The sequence below is a fragment of the Lutra lutra genome, chromosome 7 (genome assembly GCF_902655055.1).
Source record: "Lutra lutra chromosome 7, mLutLut1.2, whole genome shotgun sequence".
Lineage (NCBI taxonomy): Eukaryota > Metazoa > Chordata > Mammalia > Carnivora > Mustelidae > Lutra > Lutra lutra.
This window is the reverse complement of record NC_062284.1, coordinates 132,486,377-132,504,065: the sequence shown is the minus strand read 5'-3', so window position 1 is coordinate 132,504,065 and position 17,689 is coordinate 132,486,377. Positions and strand designations below refer to the sequence as shown.

General features: G+C 43.4%; 1 protein-coding gene across 5 annotated transcripts in view; it reads right to left on the bottom strand.

Annotated features, from left to right (window-relative positions):
* AREL1 (apoptosis resistant E3 ubiquitin protein ligase 1) overlaps window positions 1-17,689 on the bottom strand; it is a 44,629-nt gene that overhangs the window by 17,162 nt on the left and 9,778 nt on the right. For 2 of the 5 annotated variants that reach the window (XM_047736868.1, XM_047736872.1), the window contains exons 2-5: window positions 8,964-9,278; window positions 3,816-3,876; window positions 2,471-2,697; window positions 1,329-1,566 (exon numbers count right to left, since the gene is read on the bottom strand). In XM_047736868.1, coding sequence (XP_047592824.1) covers window positions 1,329-1,566; window positions 2,471-2,697; window positions 3,816-3,831 — 481 coding nt within the window. In that variant the 5' untranslated portion in view covers window positions 3,832-3,876; window positions 8,964-9,278. Of the gene's footprint in view, window positions 1-1,328; window positions 1,567-2,470; window positions 2,698-3,815; window positions 3,877-5,205; window positions 5,253-6,250; window positions 6,276-8,963; window positions 9,279-17,689 lie in introns of those variants that run through there. The other 3 variants (XM_047736873.1, XM_047736871.1, XM_047736869.1) reach the window with 3 other exon arrangements.

Genomic DNA, 17,689 nt, shown 5'->3' with positions numbered 1-17,689 from the left:
CCTTGTCCACAGCCTTCCACTGTTACAAGAGAAAGAAAACTAAGGACCAGTCGAGCAAAGACCCACAAATCTTCTTAAGGTTCCTCTTCTTGTCGTTTGACTCCAAAACATTCCCAAAGGCTTCTCATTTCTGTGGATACCAAGCTGGCCAGTACTTAATGACACCCCCTAAATGAAGCCAAGGCAGGGCACACAGAGCAGACAGGATGGTCAACACCCTGAACACATCAGCTATGGGGTCAGAAGTCAGAAATTACAACTTTAGGCTTCAAAGTCGGTGAGCATCTATGATCTGGCATAAAGGATATGAGTGGGGGGAAAAGAGAGAGTTCTCAATTCTTAGATATCCGCGGCTCGGGCACTCTGCCATGAGAAGGAAAACACATATGGGCAGTAAGGGCAGAGTTCCGGTCAAGGGCTTTTTACTTGAAAAGACTTAAAAAATCAGAAGAATTTACCTTTTGTCTATTCTAGCACCCTTACCCCTTAAGAATTTGCGAGGCTGGTGATCCAGCAACTCCACTTCTAGAGAAAGAAAACCGTATGTCCGCACGAGAACTTGGGCACAAAAGCTCACAGCAGAAGTAGTCACAGCAGCCAAAAGTGAAAACAACCCAAACGTCCGTCAGCTGGTGAACGAATAAATAAAAGGTGGTCCATCCACTCAACAGAATGTCCTTCAGCAATACAAAGGAAGGAAATGCTGATTCATGCTATAGCACTGAATAAACCTTCAAAGCATTATGCTAAGTCAAATAGGCAGTCACAGAAGCTCATATGTCTTATGACTACACCTATACAAAATGTCTGGAGTAGGCACATCTACGGAGTGGATAAATGGTTACTTATAGATGGGGAGGTTTGGGGGAAACGGGGAGTGACTGTTAACGGGTACCCAGATTTCTTTTGGGGCTGATGAAAATGCTCTAAAAGTGACCCAAGTGCCAGTGGCACAACTCAGAATTTTATTTTATTATTATTTTTAACGATTTTATTTATTTATTTGACAGACAGAAATCATTAAGTAGGCAGAGAGGCAGGCAGAGAGAGAGGAAGGGAAGCAGGTTTCTTACCAAGCAGAGAGCCCGATGCGGGGCTCGATCCCAGGACCCTGGGATCATGACCTGAGACGAAGGCAGAGGCTTTAACCCACTGAGCCACCCAGGTGCCCTACAACTCAGAACTTTAAAAACCATTTAACTGTACATTTCAATTGGAAGGGTGATGTGGCCTGTGAATTAAATCTTAATAAAGGTATATTTTTAAAAAGCGAGAAAGAAAAATACAGGAAGGAAGGGATGGAGAAAGGGAGGAAAGAGAGAACATACCAGGCTGAAAAATCTTATAGTAGGGACTGTAGGCCACGTTTAATCCACCAAGCTTCACCGAGATCTCATAACGCCCCGCCCTGCGCACAGTGAAGGCCACCTTGACCACGTTGGAACTGGGCTCCTGCAGGACTTCCTGGGTCACTGGAATTTCCACGGCCAGCTCGACATGAGAGATGTGAACTCTCAGTCCCACAGGCCGATGTGCCGGGAAAGGCTGTCCGTTCTTGTAGAATAACTGTGGTGGGGAGACAAGGGGCGCTCATCAGTGAGCAGGTGGAGACAACTGTTCCCCACCTGATTGGAGAGAGTGTGGGCAAGGGAGGAGGTAGCTGGCAAATCCCAGTACCCACTGTTCCTACAGTCCTGCTCACAGACACAGAGAGAAACAGCACACCTCAGAGAAAACATTAAATCAGGAACAAATTCTTAACTTGTTCAGGAGACAAGGAAAAAATACACTGCTGAATCCATTTCAACTTGACATTTCTGAACCACAAATGCTGTCCCCTCTTATACCCGGCCCTTATATTCTTTCGTATTATATTAATCACTGTGGACCACCCAGATGTGAAGGTAAGTCAGTTGGTACCACTGGCGCTGAGTGACTAAAGCACCAGGCAGGGCTGGGCGGGGGGCGGGGGGGCAGGCAAACTTTTCTATAAAGGGCCAGAAGGTAGATATTTTGGCTTTGTGGGTCACACACAGCCACTCAACTCAGCTGTGGTTAACTACTCAAGTATAAAAGCAGCCACAGGCAATGCAGGAAGAGAGATGGGTGTGGCTGTGTTCTAATAAAACCATATTTACAGAGACAAGAGGTGGGCCTGATTTGGCCCCTCAGGCCATAGTTTGCCAACCCCCAATCTGTAACACCTGTTCTTTCTGGTGACAGTTTTCTTCTTTTGAAAAAGTAACATTAAACTTTATACATCTTCAAAGTTAAGTACCTACTAAACCAAAATGATTGAGAAATTCATGACCCTTCCAGATAGTAACAACTACTAAGTCCCTGGGAATGGCTGAAAAACAAGGAAACATGTTAACATTCCAGGCCAGCACTTCCAACAGACTGAATGGGGCTCTGGAAAGCAAGTGATTCAGAAAACCCAATGGGTATGGAGACAGAAACATTCCCTTACATGCACTCGGAAGGCCATGCTGTGGCCCACCTCATAGGGGTCCTTCCAATCCCAGGAGACTTTGCAAGACCGGGGATCCAGGTAATTTCCCCGCACGTAGTCATAAATAGTCCGGTCCCCTCTGCGCTCACGGTCCTCATTCTGGAGGAAGCTGACTACGCGTGCGGCAAGCTCAAAGAGGAACTTAATTGTGAAGAAGAATGCAACCACAGACACTGTGATTCCACCTGTGTGAAAGAGAGAACACACATACCACCTGTCAGTTACACATTATAGCTCCTCCCTTTAGAAAAGGCCAGTCATCTTTCAAAAATTAAAAGAAGTCAGGATGAGAGAACAAGACTTCCAAAGAAACACTATACTGGGTCACTACCTCTGAGGGTGAAGAGAAGAACTTCTAAGATATCTATCTATCATCTATCTATCTATCTATCTATCTAGAGAGTGTGTGCAAGCAGGGGGAGGGGCGAGGGAAAGGGAGAGAGAATCTCAAGCAGACCCCGTACTGAGCACAGAGCCTGACCCGGGGCTTGATCCTCTGACCCTGAGATCATGACCTGAGCTGAAACCAAGAGTCAGATGCTTAAGTGACTGAGCCACCCTGGTCCCCCAAAGAGAGGAACTTCTATACCAGGGGTTGGAAATTATGGGCCAAATCCCATCCATTGCCTATTTTTGTAAATAAAGTTCTATTAGAACACTGGTCCATCTACTGACTTACATTTTGTCTAGGGCTGCTTTTGCCCTAAACTGACAGAATTCAGTAGTTGAGAGAGAGCCTGTATGGCCTGGGAAGCCAAAATACTTACTCCTTGGCCTTTTACGGAAGAAGTCTGCCAACCCTGGCTCTATACCGTGGGCCACATACAATGCCCACCCCCCACCTTCTTGCATGGGCTAGGCCCTCACAAGAGTCCTAGAAAGGATGTGAATTCTATTCCCTCCATTTCAAAGTCTTCCCCTCTCTAGTCCCCTCGACAAAACCCCTCCCCGATCTTCATCTGCATTAGGGGTTCCCTCTTCTGGGCTCCCTCAAACTCCTGCATATTCACTTATTATAGCTCTTCTCTCCCTTGACCATCTCCCCATTCATGTTATGAACTTCTTGAAGGCAGATTTTTGCCTTATTCGACTTTGACTCGACCGGAAACAGCGTCTGGCAGGGGCCAGAATTACTCAATAAATATTTCCCAAATGAATGAATTCCACTGCCAGCTCTATGAAGGTACATTCTGGCACGAGGAGAAATATTTCTATTTTCAAGAGGAAAGGGGATAGACAGGGAGGCAAAACGGATGTAGCAACCCTAACAAAAAGATAAGAGAGAGCTCTTTCCGTAACATACCAATAACGTAAAACATCAGGTCCCTTCAATGCCGACAGACAGCCGAGGATCACAGCTGCAGCTGCAAAAGAAAACCTGTTTAGTTTTTTCCTCCAGCTCCTTCTTACAGCCATCTCAGCGAGAGACAAAGAACATATGGCTTGAGTTGACTCGCTCGAGCCTTACTATCCCAGTCCTCTCTCTCTCTAGGCTGACAGGTGCCCTATGACAAATTTCAGCAAAACAGTGACTACATCCCTCCTTCTAAAGACTTCCAATCTATGACCACCCTAGGAATACCACAAACAGCCACTTGCTTTAGTGCTAATTACAAAATGAAGTAACATGACTTTCATCTTCTTAGATCCAGGGCCCCAAGACAGTTTCCCTCCCCCATGCAAAGTAGTGCTAATTAACGCAAGCAAAGAGGGTAATGGAATCACTTTCCCCTTCTATTTGCCTTCTGGAAGTAATTCATCTGAGTGGAAATAGTTATATCAAACGTAGATTTTTTAAAAGCAAGTATTATTATCATCATGTTGGCATTATATAATTAAAGTGAACCACAGGTCATCCCAATAATAAGCAGTGGGAATGTAAGAGAAGGCATTTTTGCTGTCACCACTCAGATTAACAGGTCCTGTGGAAGCAGCAGAAAGGCCAAGGACAGAAACAAAAGGATGAGACTGTATTTTTCCTAAGCGATACCTGGCAAGGCAGAACAACTCAAACAGGGGCCAGAGTTGGAGGGGAAACTTTCACTGTTATTAACCTTGTGTCCAGAATAAGACTTCAATCATCATTACTTGTTTGAACCACCAAGGTATTACCAAGGAAAAATGCAACGTACATTGACAATGCTATCTTATCACTGAGTTCTGACCTTAGTGTTGGCTATAAAAGCCCTCCATTCTACAATGCAGTGAATTCATGTTTTTCAAGTCAATGTATATAAAGGTTATCAACATTAGCTCAACCCAGCACCTTTTATCAGCACTAGAATATTACTTAGAGACAAGACAGCTGAAAATGTCTAGGCTCAGATCTGGGAGGGACCAAAACAAGTTTTGGGGTTTTGTTTTGTTTTCTTAAATAGGATATACTTTTATATCTAACTGTACTGGAAAAATTTAAGAGGGAGACAGAAAATGGCCTTTAATTCCTCTGATAGCAACAATGGAATCCAGACAGTTGGTTAATTTGAGGAACGGCCATGACACGTTTCATAGAAATCCCTAATACGACTGGTGTCTAAAGTCCTCCTAGAAAAGAAATCCACAGAGGGAACATTAGCACAGTCAATATAGGCCACTCCCAGAAGATCTATTATAAAAAGACAATATAGAGACCCCAAATTTGGGATCACAAAGACTGAGTCTCCTTCCCAAACAAGTATCTCGTCTGCTGGGACCTTATGCTGAAAGCTGCTCTCATCTCTCAAAAAAGCATCTGTCTGCACTTTCCAGGATGCAGATGACTTCCTAGATGACTTGGTAGAACCCACGTTGGCAGTTTAACTGCCTGAAGTACTCCCTCAGTTGGACGTCATCCAATCCCATCCCGGACATGACAATCTGGTCCTTAGCAAAGTTCTAACACTCGGCAGAAAATAAGGTGCATGTGGCTGATGTTACAGGTCTTGGGGTCACAAGTCTCTTACTCCCTGGAAGAACAGGAGGCGGTGCCAGATTTACAGCACATTTCATGAGGGCCGGGAAAATTCCAATGCCCTATCTCTGACAACTACGACCTTTTCTGGGAGAGGCAGAGGACAAGCTGTAAGTCAAAGGCCCGCAGACCAGTTCTGAGGCTGCAAGTACGTGACCTGTCCAGCTTCAGAATTCTCCTTGCTATAAAAAGGGTTGAGGTTTAGTCGTTTCTGTGGCGCCGTCTCCTTTAATCTAATATCCCACAACCATCAGGACTCTAAAATCAAACAGTTATAGCAAAGAGAACAATACAGAGCATGAGGGCCTGGACTCCCTGGGTTCAAACCCATTCTCTGCTGCTCAGTGTGACCATGGATAGGTTATTTCATCTCTCTGGGGACAGCCAGTTTCCTTGTCTGTCAAATGGGGCCCATGTGCGTGTACCTCGCAGGGGTGTCTGTGAGGAAGAAATGAGTTAACACATGTCCACAGCCTAGAATAGTACCTGGCACTCAATGAACTGTCAGTGTGAGTTATTATGACACTTATTATCAGTAGTGGTAGCAGCACCACTACCCCTTTGTGTCGGAGCCAGTAGGAGACTCTGGGAACCTCTCTACTGGCTCACACTTTCTTCAATAGGAAATGCATCAGAATTACAAAAGGCATGGCTTCCCTTACTGCATTTTAAGTTTCTGCCTACATGGGAGTTCTTCATACTATTCTAATTTTATGACTGAAAATTTTTATGATGGAGAGTTCAAATTCATCCTAAAATACTTTGTCCGACAAATACTGGGGACCTACCTAACGTGCCAGGTGCCGGGGGAACCAGCCACAGTCTCAATCCTCATGAAGCTGGAGTAACGAGCTCGACCTTGCTGAGTCTTTGTCCATTTTCTCCCCATTCACTTACTTCTCAGCCAAACTGTCACCACTGATCTAGAACACCCAGACTTTTTCCAGTAGGTCAAGTCTATATTTCTACTCCAATTCCCTTTATTATTAAAGCTCAGTATACCTATTGCTACTTTTTCCCAAACAACTCTCACCTCTTCTCCTGGAAATGTCCTTATGGCCAGGGAATCAGCTCTGCCGATTACTAACCCCTGATTTTACAAAGTATCCCAGTTCTCTACAGTAGCTCTCAAAAACCTCCCCAACAATATCTAACCATCTCTACACTGGTCACATTTTGAACTTGTCTTCCTTTTTTGTTTTCCTCCTGTCTTATTCCTCTTGAATGTTGTCACAAACCTTCTGATCTTTGTCACTCAGATCACTTTTATTCCAGATTTCACTTCCATTCTGTTAGCATTTTGCAACCTCTTCCTGACCCCAGCATGGCTCTCTCTGTTGTCTCTACTCCCATCCCCACCCACAGTGGTTTTCTTCACCCCATCTCCCATAGTACCTTGTTTTCATCCTATGATCTACCCAACTCAAGTCCTTTCCACCTTCACATCTAAGTTCTGAAATGTCCCATCTCCATGCTTTGTAAAAAGTCACTTTCTCTGCCTAGACTATCCACTCCCCTCTCACATCTCCATCCATGGGAAATCTCCTATCCGGAAAGTCTACGGAAAATCTTGTCTCCTCTCCCTGAAATCTTCCCTGGGCCTCAATTTAGAAATTCCATCTCCCTCTGAATTCCCACATAACTTTATTATTTATCTTATAAAACTTATTCTCTTTCATTAGTCCCACGTTTGTTTTATTTTCCATTTCAGAGTGGTAAATAACATTAGGCAAAGACTAGTCTTCAAAATTCCCCACAGCACCCAACATAACTGCATATAGTCATTGTAATAAACATGAATAAAGTATCTGAACAGACAAGAGTCCAATGTCTGTTCCTTCCTTCATCCAGAATGCCTAAGGATCAGGAATTTTCTAGATGGGACCTCTTTTCTGATAGTTTTTAAACACTTCTCTAAATGGCAGTACATTCACTTGAGCCAGGGGTTATAAACTCTTCAGACCACAAGTTACCATTTTACCACAGTTCTGTAAGTCTGTACCAAACGCCTATAACCAGAGTCACTGGTTCTCATGTAGGGCGTGGTATCTGATTTTATGGTTCTCTCTTCCTTATCTTGAGCATTTATTTTTCTATAACAGTTTCTATAGCACCCTCCACTTTCTGCTGCTCACACTTCTTCTTCATAAAAATTATTCTAGAACTCTTCCCGAGTCTCATTCAAGCACAAAGAAGCAGTATGTTAAGCCTCTGGCATACTAATTCACGCCATTTAGCTATACAAGTATTCTGTTTTCAAGTTCATCTCTTTAGTGACTTGCTCTTTTTTTTTTTTAAATTTTATTGATTTATTTGACAGAGAAAGGGATCACAAGTAGGCAGAGAGGCAGGCAGAGAGAGAGGGGGAAGCAGGTTCCCTGCTGAGCAGAGAGGCATGTGCGGCTCGATCCCAGGACCCTGAGACCCTGACCTGAGCTGAAGGCAGCGGCTTAACCCACTGAGCCACCCAGGTGCCCCTAGTGACTTGCTCTAATACAACTGAGCAAACTGTGATTTGCTAAGCTAGCAGAATGACAGTAGTAGTAAAGTAATACTCACTCCCTATCCCTATTGAGCCACTTACCATAGGTGAAGTGCTAAGTGCTTATATGTATTAACCTAAGTAATTGTCTCCCTAACAACTTGGTAAAATAAACACCACCATTCTCATTTTACAGATTAAAAAAAACACACACACAAGCTAGGCTTGGAAAATTAACTTGCTGAACACCTCCTGGCTGGCTAAGTGACAGAGCTGAGACTCAAGCCTAACTCTGTGCCTAACTCTGAAACCCATCATTCTAACTCTCATACAACACTAAATCATGACAAAGAATGGAGTCATAGCGATAGTGAGGTATTTGGGAAGAGGAACGATGAAAAAAACAGGTAAAAGTATGAAAAACATTACTTAATCTTACTGCAAGGAGTCCCACCAGGAGGTTAAAATTAGAAAGATAAATGCTTATGGCCCTTTTTGAAATCTTTTGAAATAAAAATAAAGTATGACAAAGGAAAATGGAATGCAGTACCAATTATCTAATGCAGAAATATCACTTGCTTACTAAAAGATCCCGGGCAAGTTGCTTAACACTACAGTGCTTTGGCTCACATTACCTACAAAAGGAGGGGTAGAGAGAATACTTGAAAGTGCCTGTCTCAAGGGAATGTTAGGAAGTTGACCAACACACATATTCTAAAACTCTCTGCTTTTTTAAGGAGTCTAAAGATTCGTAATTAGTTCATAATTTAAGTTAACTTGCAAATTAAATAAGTTATAACCCAGACATTAAGATCAGTTGCGAAAAAGTCATTTCCCAGAAACAGAGAATTGATTTCTTCATCCTCAGAGGGGCCCTAGAGGTGGAAAGAAGGGAGGATCCATTCTAACTGCAACTTCAACAGCTATCCCTTGTTGGAAAGGATTAGGAACTAACTGGTCACTGAGTTCATGTTCTGTATCCTAAAAACAACTGAATCTGAACTAGTCTATGGTCTTACCTTTAAACGAGGGCCCATGTTCTGAGAACCAAGTGGAACGCTCCTATGCACCGAAGCAGGCAACTTCTGGCACCATTCACCTTGTCCTCCAAACTCCACGGGAAAGAAAATTGCTGCAAGGTCAACGGAAAGTGTCTGTCCATCAGACATTCATTGAGGATGTGTCACAGAAGCTGAGGGTCAATATTTCTGGAACGAACTGGCTGCATTCCAGGGGCGAGAAATACAGCCCCAAAAGCTATTATCCTGGACTTCTCTCTAGGGCAGGGTACGGTCGACCACCAAAGGACGTGTCTGTTCTCTCGTCCTGGGATCCTATCAACAGAGAAAAAAAAGGGTCAGTGGAAGAGCTGCTTATTTCTGAAAGAGAATGCCCAGAACACAACAAAGAGGCGGTAGATAGGATGGGCAGAGGAAACTCTGGGGCCCGAAAAATAAACAAGGCCTGGTAAACCTGGACCAAGCTTTCCCAATTAAAATGCCACCAAAAAAGGCAAGTGGCAACCTCACTGCCTTAACTGTGTCACTCCCCGAAAGGAAGCTCCAGCTTCCTTTAAAAGAAGCAACAAGGGCACAGATGTAAAGAGTGAGCCTTGGGATGCCTGGGTGGCTCAGTTGGTTAAGCGTCTGTCTGCCTTTGGCTCAGGTCATGTTTCCAGGGTCCTGGGATCCAGCCCCGAGTCGAGCCCAGTGTCAAGCCCCATGTCCAGCTCCCTGCTCCCTAGGGAGTCTGCTTCTCCCTCCTTCCGCCCCTCCCCCTACTTGAGTGCGCACACACGCACGCGCTCTCTCCCACTCAAAGACATAAATAAAATCTTTAACAAAGAATAAATAAAGGGTGAGCCTCATCACTACCACATGCCCAGTTCCAGTTTAATGGGGCTGGAGCACAGGGTGGGTCTGGGAATAGGGTGAAGAGAAATGAGACCACAGGATAGGTGAGGCCACATTACAGAGGGCCTTATTATGCCAGAGAAGCAATCAAGGTAATGCCCCATTGGAAAGAGAAAACCACCAAAAAGCTTTAAAACCTAACCCATCTGCCCATGTAGGCTGCTCCCTTTGCACCCATGTCTGCGTTTCCAAGACATGGTGAAACACCATTAATTTTATTTTTTAAATTTATTTTTTATTTTAATTTTAAATAGTCACATTTACTGAGTGGGGGGAAAAAAAGTCTGAATTCTCGAGATAAAGTCACTAAGTAGAGTCTAGTAAAGTCAGTGTGTAACTCAAAGACATTCATAAACTAAACGTAGCAGAAGGGGGTATGGCAAAGCATACACAAACAGCCACCATAAAACAAATGAGAAGAGACCACTCATCGCTAAAAACAAACAAACAAACAAAAAACAAAAAAACCACAAAAACCAGAATCTCTTTCCCCATGATGGGAACTATGGTCAGTGCTTCATATATATTAACTCACAACACCAGGACACAAATAAAATTATCCCTATTTTGCAGATGAGGAAATAGAGGTACTTTCTCAAGAGAACACACGGTAAGTAGTAGAGGTGAGTCAAACCCGGACAATCTGGACCCAGAATCCACGCTTTTTATTTTTCTTTTTAAGATTTTATTTATTTGACAGACAGAGATCACAAGTAGGCAGAGAGGCAGGCAGAGAGAGAGGGGGAAGCAGGCTTCCTGGCGAGCAGAGAGCCCGATGTGGGGCTCCATCCCAGGACCCTGAGACCATGACCCGAGCCGAAGGCAGAGGCTTTAACCCACTGAGCCACCCAGGAGCCCCCAGAATCCATGCTTTTTAATGACTACCCTACGGCCTCCCTACCCTGGGAAACCAAGAAAGAAAAGCCACAATGCTAGTAAGAACAGCAGAACGGAATGAGGGAAGGCCAGCAGATCAAACAAGTTGGCAAACTTTTATAATTAAAAATAAACAAGTATATGTATTTATTTTAAAATATGGTGATAGAATTGCCAAGTACATGAGCCAAAAGCTGGGTCGACTAGCAACTGGGACCAGCTTAAAGGATCCATAAACAAGATAAGAGTTATATATAAACTATAGGAGCTCCATTAGAATGCTATCTCAGCCTTAAAAAATGACACCTTTTAAGGAATAATGAAATAAATTTCTCACAAATAAAATGCTAAATCAAAGGCAAGCACAAAACTATTTACATAGCATGAGACCAATTTTTAAAGTGTTACACTACATACACACAACTAGATGGAACAACATAAAAATATTAATAGCCATCATCTCCTAGTGTTTGCAATTATACATAGTTTTTGTTCCCTACCTGTACCTTTCCGTGTCTTCTAAATTCTTACTGATGTAAGAACATAGTCAAAGTTTCTATTTCTGGAGAACAAATAACTTTTGGGGAGAGAACAGGCAAGTTATCCTTGTTTCTAACAAGGAAAGAGTATAAAAAACTAGCTAAAAATAAAAGAATGTACTGAAATTTTACTTCTATTCATTATGATCTTAGTGGGTCTCCAGCCCTGTAATCTGCCATTTGGTTATTAAATTAAGTAATTCCTGGGGCGCCTGGGTGGCTCAGTGGGTTAAGCCTCTGCCTTCGGCTTGGGTCGTGATCTCAGGGTTCTGGGATCGAGCCCCGAATCGGGCTCTCTGCTCAGCAGGGAGCCTGCTTCCTCCTCTCTCTCTCTGCCTGCATCTCTGCCTACTTGTGATCTCTGTCAAATAAATAAATAAAATCTTTAAAAATAAATAAATAAATTAAGTAATTCCTAGTTCTTTTTTAAAATAGTGATTTATTAAAAAGATTTTATTTATTAGAGAAAGAGAGAGAGCGTGCACACGGGGCAGAGGGAGAAGGAGAAGCAGACTCCCTGCTGAGCAGAGAGCCCAATATGGGGCTCAATCCCAGGACTCTGGAATCATGACCTGAGCCAACGGAAGATGCTTATAACCAACTGAGCCACCCAAGTGTCCATAACTCCTAGTTCTAATATCATTTTTACCATACCCCACCATGAACTACCATGCTTGCCCCTGACAATGCTTCATTCAGTGTCTCTAGTAAGCCTGAAAATTCAACTCAAGCACCATTCCCCTTCCTGGTCCAATTCTCAGGCCCCTCTGATAATTGCCCCCATGCCACGCAGAACCAATCACTTGCTCCTCTGTGATACCCCTGTTCTGAAAATACCTCTATTATAGCATTTATGAGTCTGTATTATAATTATTTATCTATACAGTAGTCTCTCCTAATGAATTCTGGGATCTCTGAGGACACTGACTGGGTCTTACTCATCTTTGTCTCCCAGCAGCTAGTATGTTGTTCAGTTTATCTCAGTCTATACTTTGACAAGTGCCCCCCAAGAGATTCCTATACATATTAAAGTCTGAGAAGCTTGGTCTAGGCTCTAGGGCAGCCCCTCTGAGAAGCGACCCGATATTCTGTATCTGTAACAGGCTCGCAGGAAGTGTTGATGCTGCTGGTCTGTAGATCATGCTTTCAGGAGCAAAGGTCTGGAGCAGGAGTTGGCAAACCACAGCCTGCAGGCCAAATCCAGACAGTCGCCTGCTTTTTTTTTTTTTTTTTTTAAAAAGGGAGGAACACAGCCAAGTTCATTCGTTTACTTATGGTCTATGACGGCTTTTGTACCACAAGAGCAAAGCCGACAAAGCTTTCCTATCTGACCCTTGACCCCTCTCTAGCATAGAGGTCTCAGTCTTAGAGATACGTAACTGCTTTGTATAAATGAACTCATTTTTATAAATCAAAATAAAGCCTAAAAAATGTTCTTCCAGTTCTCCTGTCCCCTCTTAGGAAACGAGCTATAAAACTGGCAACATTATGCAAATATTTCTCCTGGCTAATTTCAACTGTTGTTTAAAAGTTTTATGCCTCCCATACCCCAAAGTAGGAATTTTATACAGTCATTTCCCAAAGTACATGTTTCCTACAATGATGCTTGCATTTCATCAAGGCTGTAATTTCCTAAAACCAGTACCTCAGGGACCAATCCCATATCCAGGTTTCTAAAATTATTACAATACCTATTACTGACTCAGTGTCTACTTTTAAAATGCTATTATAAAAAGCCATTAAAAAAAAAAAAGGATGTGAAAGTCCACTGTGGAAATCTGGTGAAGAAAGAAAGTGGCAGTGGCAACGCACAGTCACCCAACTACAGCCCAAAGAGTCCCACAAAGAACAAGACGAGAGAAAGATGTTGCCTTTGAAAGATGGAGTCTTTAGGACTCTCTATACAGAAGCACCAGCCCCAAGTCCAGGAAAATCAAATTAAAAGAACCAAATCATTCCATTAACAAAAGGCCCAGGGTTTAGAGGGATCGAAGGAGGTTCCAGAAATAAAGTGTACCATCAGACACTTTAGATTATTAGTTTACATTTTCCTTTGCTTAATTTCAGCCCTGGTTTATTCTCCCCCAAATCCCACCCTAAGAGACTGCCCTCCCCCATCAAGTTTATTCTCTTGAGATATTTCTGCAGTTGTGTATTCCTGCTATCTCGGTTCAGCCAAGTTATACGGTTTTCATTTATATTCTTTCCTCATCAGTCAGCCCCTCCAGTCTCTTAATCATTCCTGTGGGTCTTCTGTGAACTCTCTCCAGCTGGTCCCCAGCGATCTGGTAATGAGGTGCCTCCAACGGACTGCAGCCTTCCAGGAATAGCCTCGTTAGAACAAAGATGAGCTCACCCTCCTCGGTTCCATGACATAATACTCCTGCGTAGACATGCCCCCCCCCACCCCACATCACAGCAAGCTAGAACACTGCCATATTAGACTGGAACCCCGTTCCGTGCCTCCCAGATTTGGGCCTTGGGGCAGGCCGATGTGCTGGAAGCCTGAGGATAAATGGCACAAGTTCCTGCAGCAACCGTTTACTAGAGGATGACTCGGGTGGGGAGCACAAGGTATTCTCACCTTAAAGCTCTCACAGGAAATACAACAGAATGCAAAATTTGCATGCATTTCTCAAAGCAAAACACGGGTATGTCCAAAATATGCAGATTCTTTTTTTTTTTTTTAAAGATTTTATTTATTTGACAGACAGAGATCACAAGTAGACAGAGAGACAGGCAGAGAGAGAGGAGGAAGCAGGGTCCCTGCTGAGCAGAGAGCCTGATGTGGGGCTTGATCCCAGGACCCTGGGATCATGACCTGAGCCAAAGGCAGAGGCTTTAATCCACTGAGCCACCCAGGCGCCCCCAAAATATGCAGATTCTTGATACCGGAGGCAGAAAGTCTGCTTGGGGCTCTGCTCCCAGCCCCCAAGGGATTACATGCCCACCATCCTCTACCACCAGAGACACTTAAACTGAAGTTTGGAAAGCACTATAATCCCCACTCAACTTATGGTCTATTACCCCACTGCCGCCCATCCCCTATACTCACATTTTAAATAAAATTCTTTTTGCTGCTATGTCCCCTCCCCCCAACCCTTGGATACCTGTATTTTCTCTTTGCCTAACATCATTTGCTGAAACAGTGTTTTAGCAAATTCACTGTAATTCACCGGCTGTAATCCACCAACATCCTCAGGTTCTTCTGTAAGGTTCATTCTTCATTCATGTCAGATTTCTTGAGCATTTGCTGTCTGCCAGACTATGTGCTAAATAAAACAAAAGCTAAGGTAGCAAGGATAAATGAGACAGGGTCTTTTCTTAACTCTGATGAACTCAGTCCAAAGTGGGAGTGTGGCAAGTAGCACAAGAACAGGAATAAACAACATGTGGAGGGCAAAGAAAGGAGAAAGGTAGCTTTGCCTGAGAGTGAGGAAGTTCTGACAGAAGAGACAACAGAGCTATTAAGACTGAGCGAGCATTTGCAAGGCAGAAAGAAAAGGACTAGTAACCCATGCAGGAGAAAAATAGCACAAGCCAAAGTTGAGTCAAGAAAGGGAGTGATGATGGGGCGCCTGGGTGGCTCCGTGGGTTAAAGCCTCTGCCTTCGGCTCAGGTCATGACCCCAGGGTCCTGGGATCGAGCCCCACATCGGGCTCTCTGCTCAGCAGGGAGCCTGCTTCCTCCTCTCTCTCTGCTCTGCCTACTTGTGATCTGTCAAATAAATAAATAAATAAATCTTTTAAAAAGGGGGGGGTGATGAAAAAGGTCAGCATTATGAAAGCTAAGCATTTAGAAAGACCACCTGGGGCCAAACCAGGGTGACTGATTCTCAGCACGCTAGGGTGGAGGGTTCAGGAGCATGAATCTTAATACTGAGTAATTTTGGACAAGCTGCTTCTCTTCTGTTGTCTCAAATATAAAATGGAGGTATAGGAAGAAGAGGGAGGAACTCAGCGACTCTTGAGAGCACGGCGTGGCGTGTTAGGGAAAGGACTGGGTGAAGCTGGAAGTGGCCCCAGGTGACCAGGCAGGAGCGTCTCAGCAGATACAGCTTGGATGTGCAAACCAGGCTGCCAGTTGCCAGCTGATGATGGTAGTTTGTGTCCAGCAAACCTGCAGCTCAACCTGCAGGAAGTCAGGAAGATGGCACTGAGTGTACCTGAAGGACTAACTGGTTTTCCAGAGAAATCCTATTTGGAAACAACCACAGCAACAACCCAAAATACCAAGTGATCTGTTTTTTTCTCGAGAATGATGACAACGCAAACCTACCTTTTACTGAGAGCTCACTAGGTGCCCGCACCATTTGAAGTGCTTCCCGTATTATCTCACTTAACTCGCAGCAACCACATAAGAACATATACTGTTATCCATGTTTTGTGGGTTGGGACACATGAAACACAGAGGGCTAAAATAACTTATCCACTATCACCCAACTGACAAACGAAGCAAATGAAGGAGCCAGACAGTGTGATTCCAGAGCCTACCCGCTGAACCAGGAACACTGACGTGTCAAGAACCCCAAGAAAGGAAAAAAAGATCCATGGGATAGGAAGATTGAGAGTGCAACAAATACTTACCCTGGAAATTTAAAAGGAATATGACTTGGTTTTAGAGTTGAAGCAATCACAACCAAAAAACCCAAGAGATTTTTTTTTTAACTAAGAAAGAAAGAGGATGACGTATTTTAAAAGGAGAAAGAGGACCACAAATTTTAAAAGAGACTCTGAAGAGGACAAAAGATCAACGGCTGAGTCGAGACAAGAGGATGCTGGTCCAAAGGAGCAGGGAGGCGCTGGCCACAATGTTGGGGGGAGGGCAGGGGAAGCTAGAGTATGCATCGTTTCCCAGTTAGAAGCAACAGGATTAGTGACCTGTGAGGTCAAAAAGATAAAAGAGAGCAAGAAGCCAAGGACAAATCGGGATTTTGTACGCTTGGGAGCCTGGGTGAATGGTGGAGGCGAATTACGGAGGCAGAGCCAGTGTGTAGGGAAAAGGTCTGAGTACAGAACTAAGTTTGAAGTGTCTATAAGATATCCAGGTAAATATATTGACAAGACAAATGGAAATGATCATCTGAAGCTATGGAGATACCAGTAACCTGAAGGCAGTTAAAAGACAGGAAGTGAAAAAGGACTGCCATGCAAAACAAGCAGACCAAGAAAAAGAACAATTATAGAACCCTGAAGGGATCAACCTTAAATGTACCCCCTACCCGAAAAAAAAGGAGCTAGCAAAGAGTGAAAAGGAACAGAGAAGAGGGAAAAAACCATGTAAGTTGTTTACTTGAGGCAAAAGGAAGTATTTCTCGAAACTGGTGGTGGTCACAGTATTATAATGAGTAAATTGGTTATAAGACTCGGGCCAGAGGGGGAGCTCAAAATCAGCCCGCAGGTTTTTTTTTTTTTTTTTTTAAGATTTTATTTATTTGACAGAGAGAGATCACAAGTAGACGGAGAGGAAGGCAGAGAGAGAGAGGGAAGCAGGCTTCTTGCTAAGCAGAGAGCCTGATGTGGGACTCGATCCCAGGACCCTGAGATCATGACCTGAGCCGAAGGCAGCGGCTTAACCCACTGAGCCACCCAGGCGCCCCAGCCCGCAGGTTTTTTTCCTTGATTATTCAGAACTCTGATTCTCTGATCAAGCACCTTCAAATAAATATGTATCTTATTTCCACCTGTTCTCATTAATAATAAAAGTCTTAGCCTAAACTTGACCCAACTTGGTAACTAGTAAGCTCAATACAACTCAATTCAGGGATCTGATTATTTCAAAATTACTTTAGCACCTGTAACAAATTCAGATCTGAATTAATCTGAATCTAGTTTCTAATTGCATATAAGTCGCTGGCAAAAAAAAAAAAAAAAAAAATCTTCCCCAAATCAGCTTTTTTGACGTATAGCTTAGATACAGTAAACAATTTAAAGTAAACAATTAGAGCTTTGACAATTGTAAACAGTTATGATATAAAACACAATCATGATACAGAACTTTTGTCATCCCAAGGTTTCCTCATGATCTCCTTGTGCAACTACTGATATGCTTCCTAGCACTTTGGTTTTGCCTTTTACAGATGCCAAACGGTATCATATACAAAATGTCGTCCTTTGTATGTCACGTTTCTCCACTTAGCACAACGCATTTTAGACCCATACATGTCATTACATGTAGCGTAGTTCATTCCTCTTTACTGCTGTGTAGTAGTCCATTATAATATAATTTCTTTACCCATTCACCAGTTGACGGACACTTGGTTCTATCCAGTTTGGGGCTATTATGATAAAGCTGCTATGAACATTCAAGCATAAGTCTTGCGTGGACACGTGGTTTTTTTTTTCTGTTGGATAAAAAGCTAAGAGAGATTGCTGGATTGTATCATAAGCACATATTTAACTTATAAGAAACTGTGAC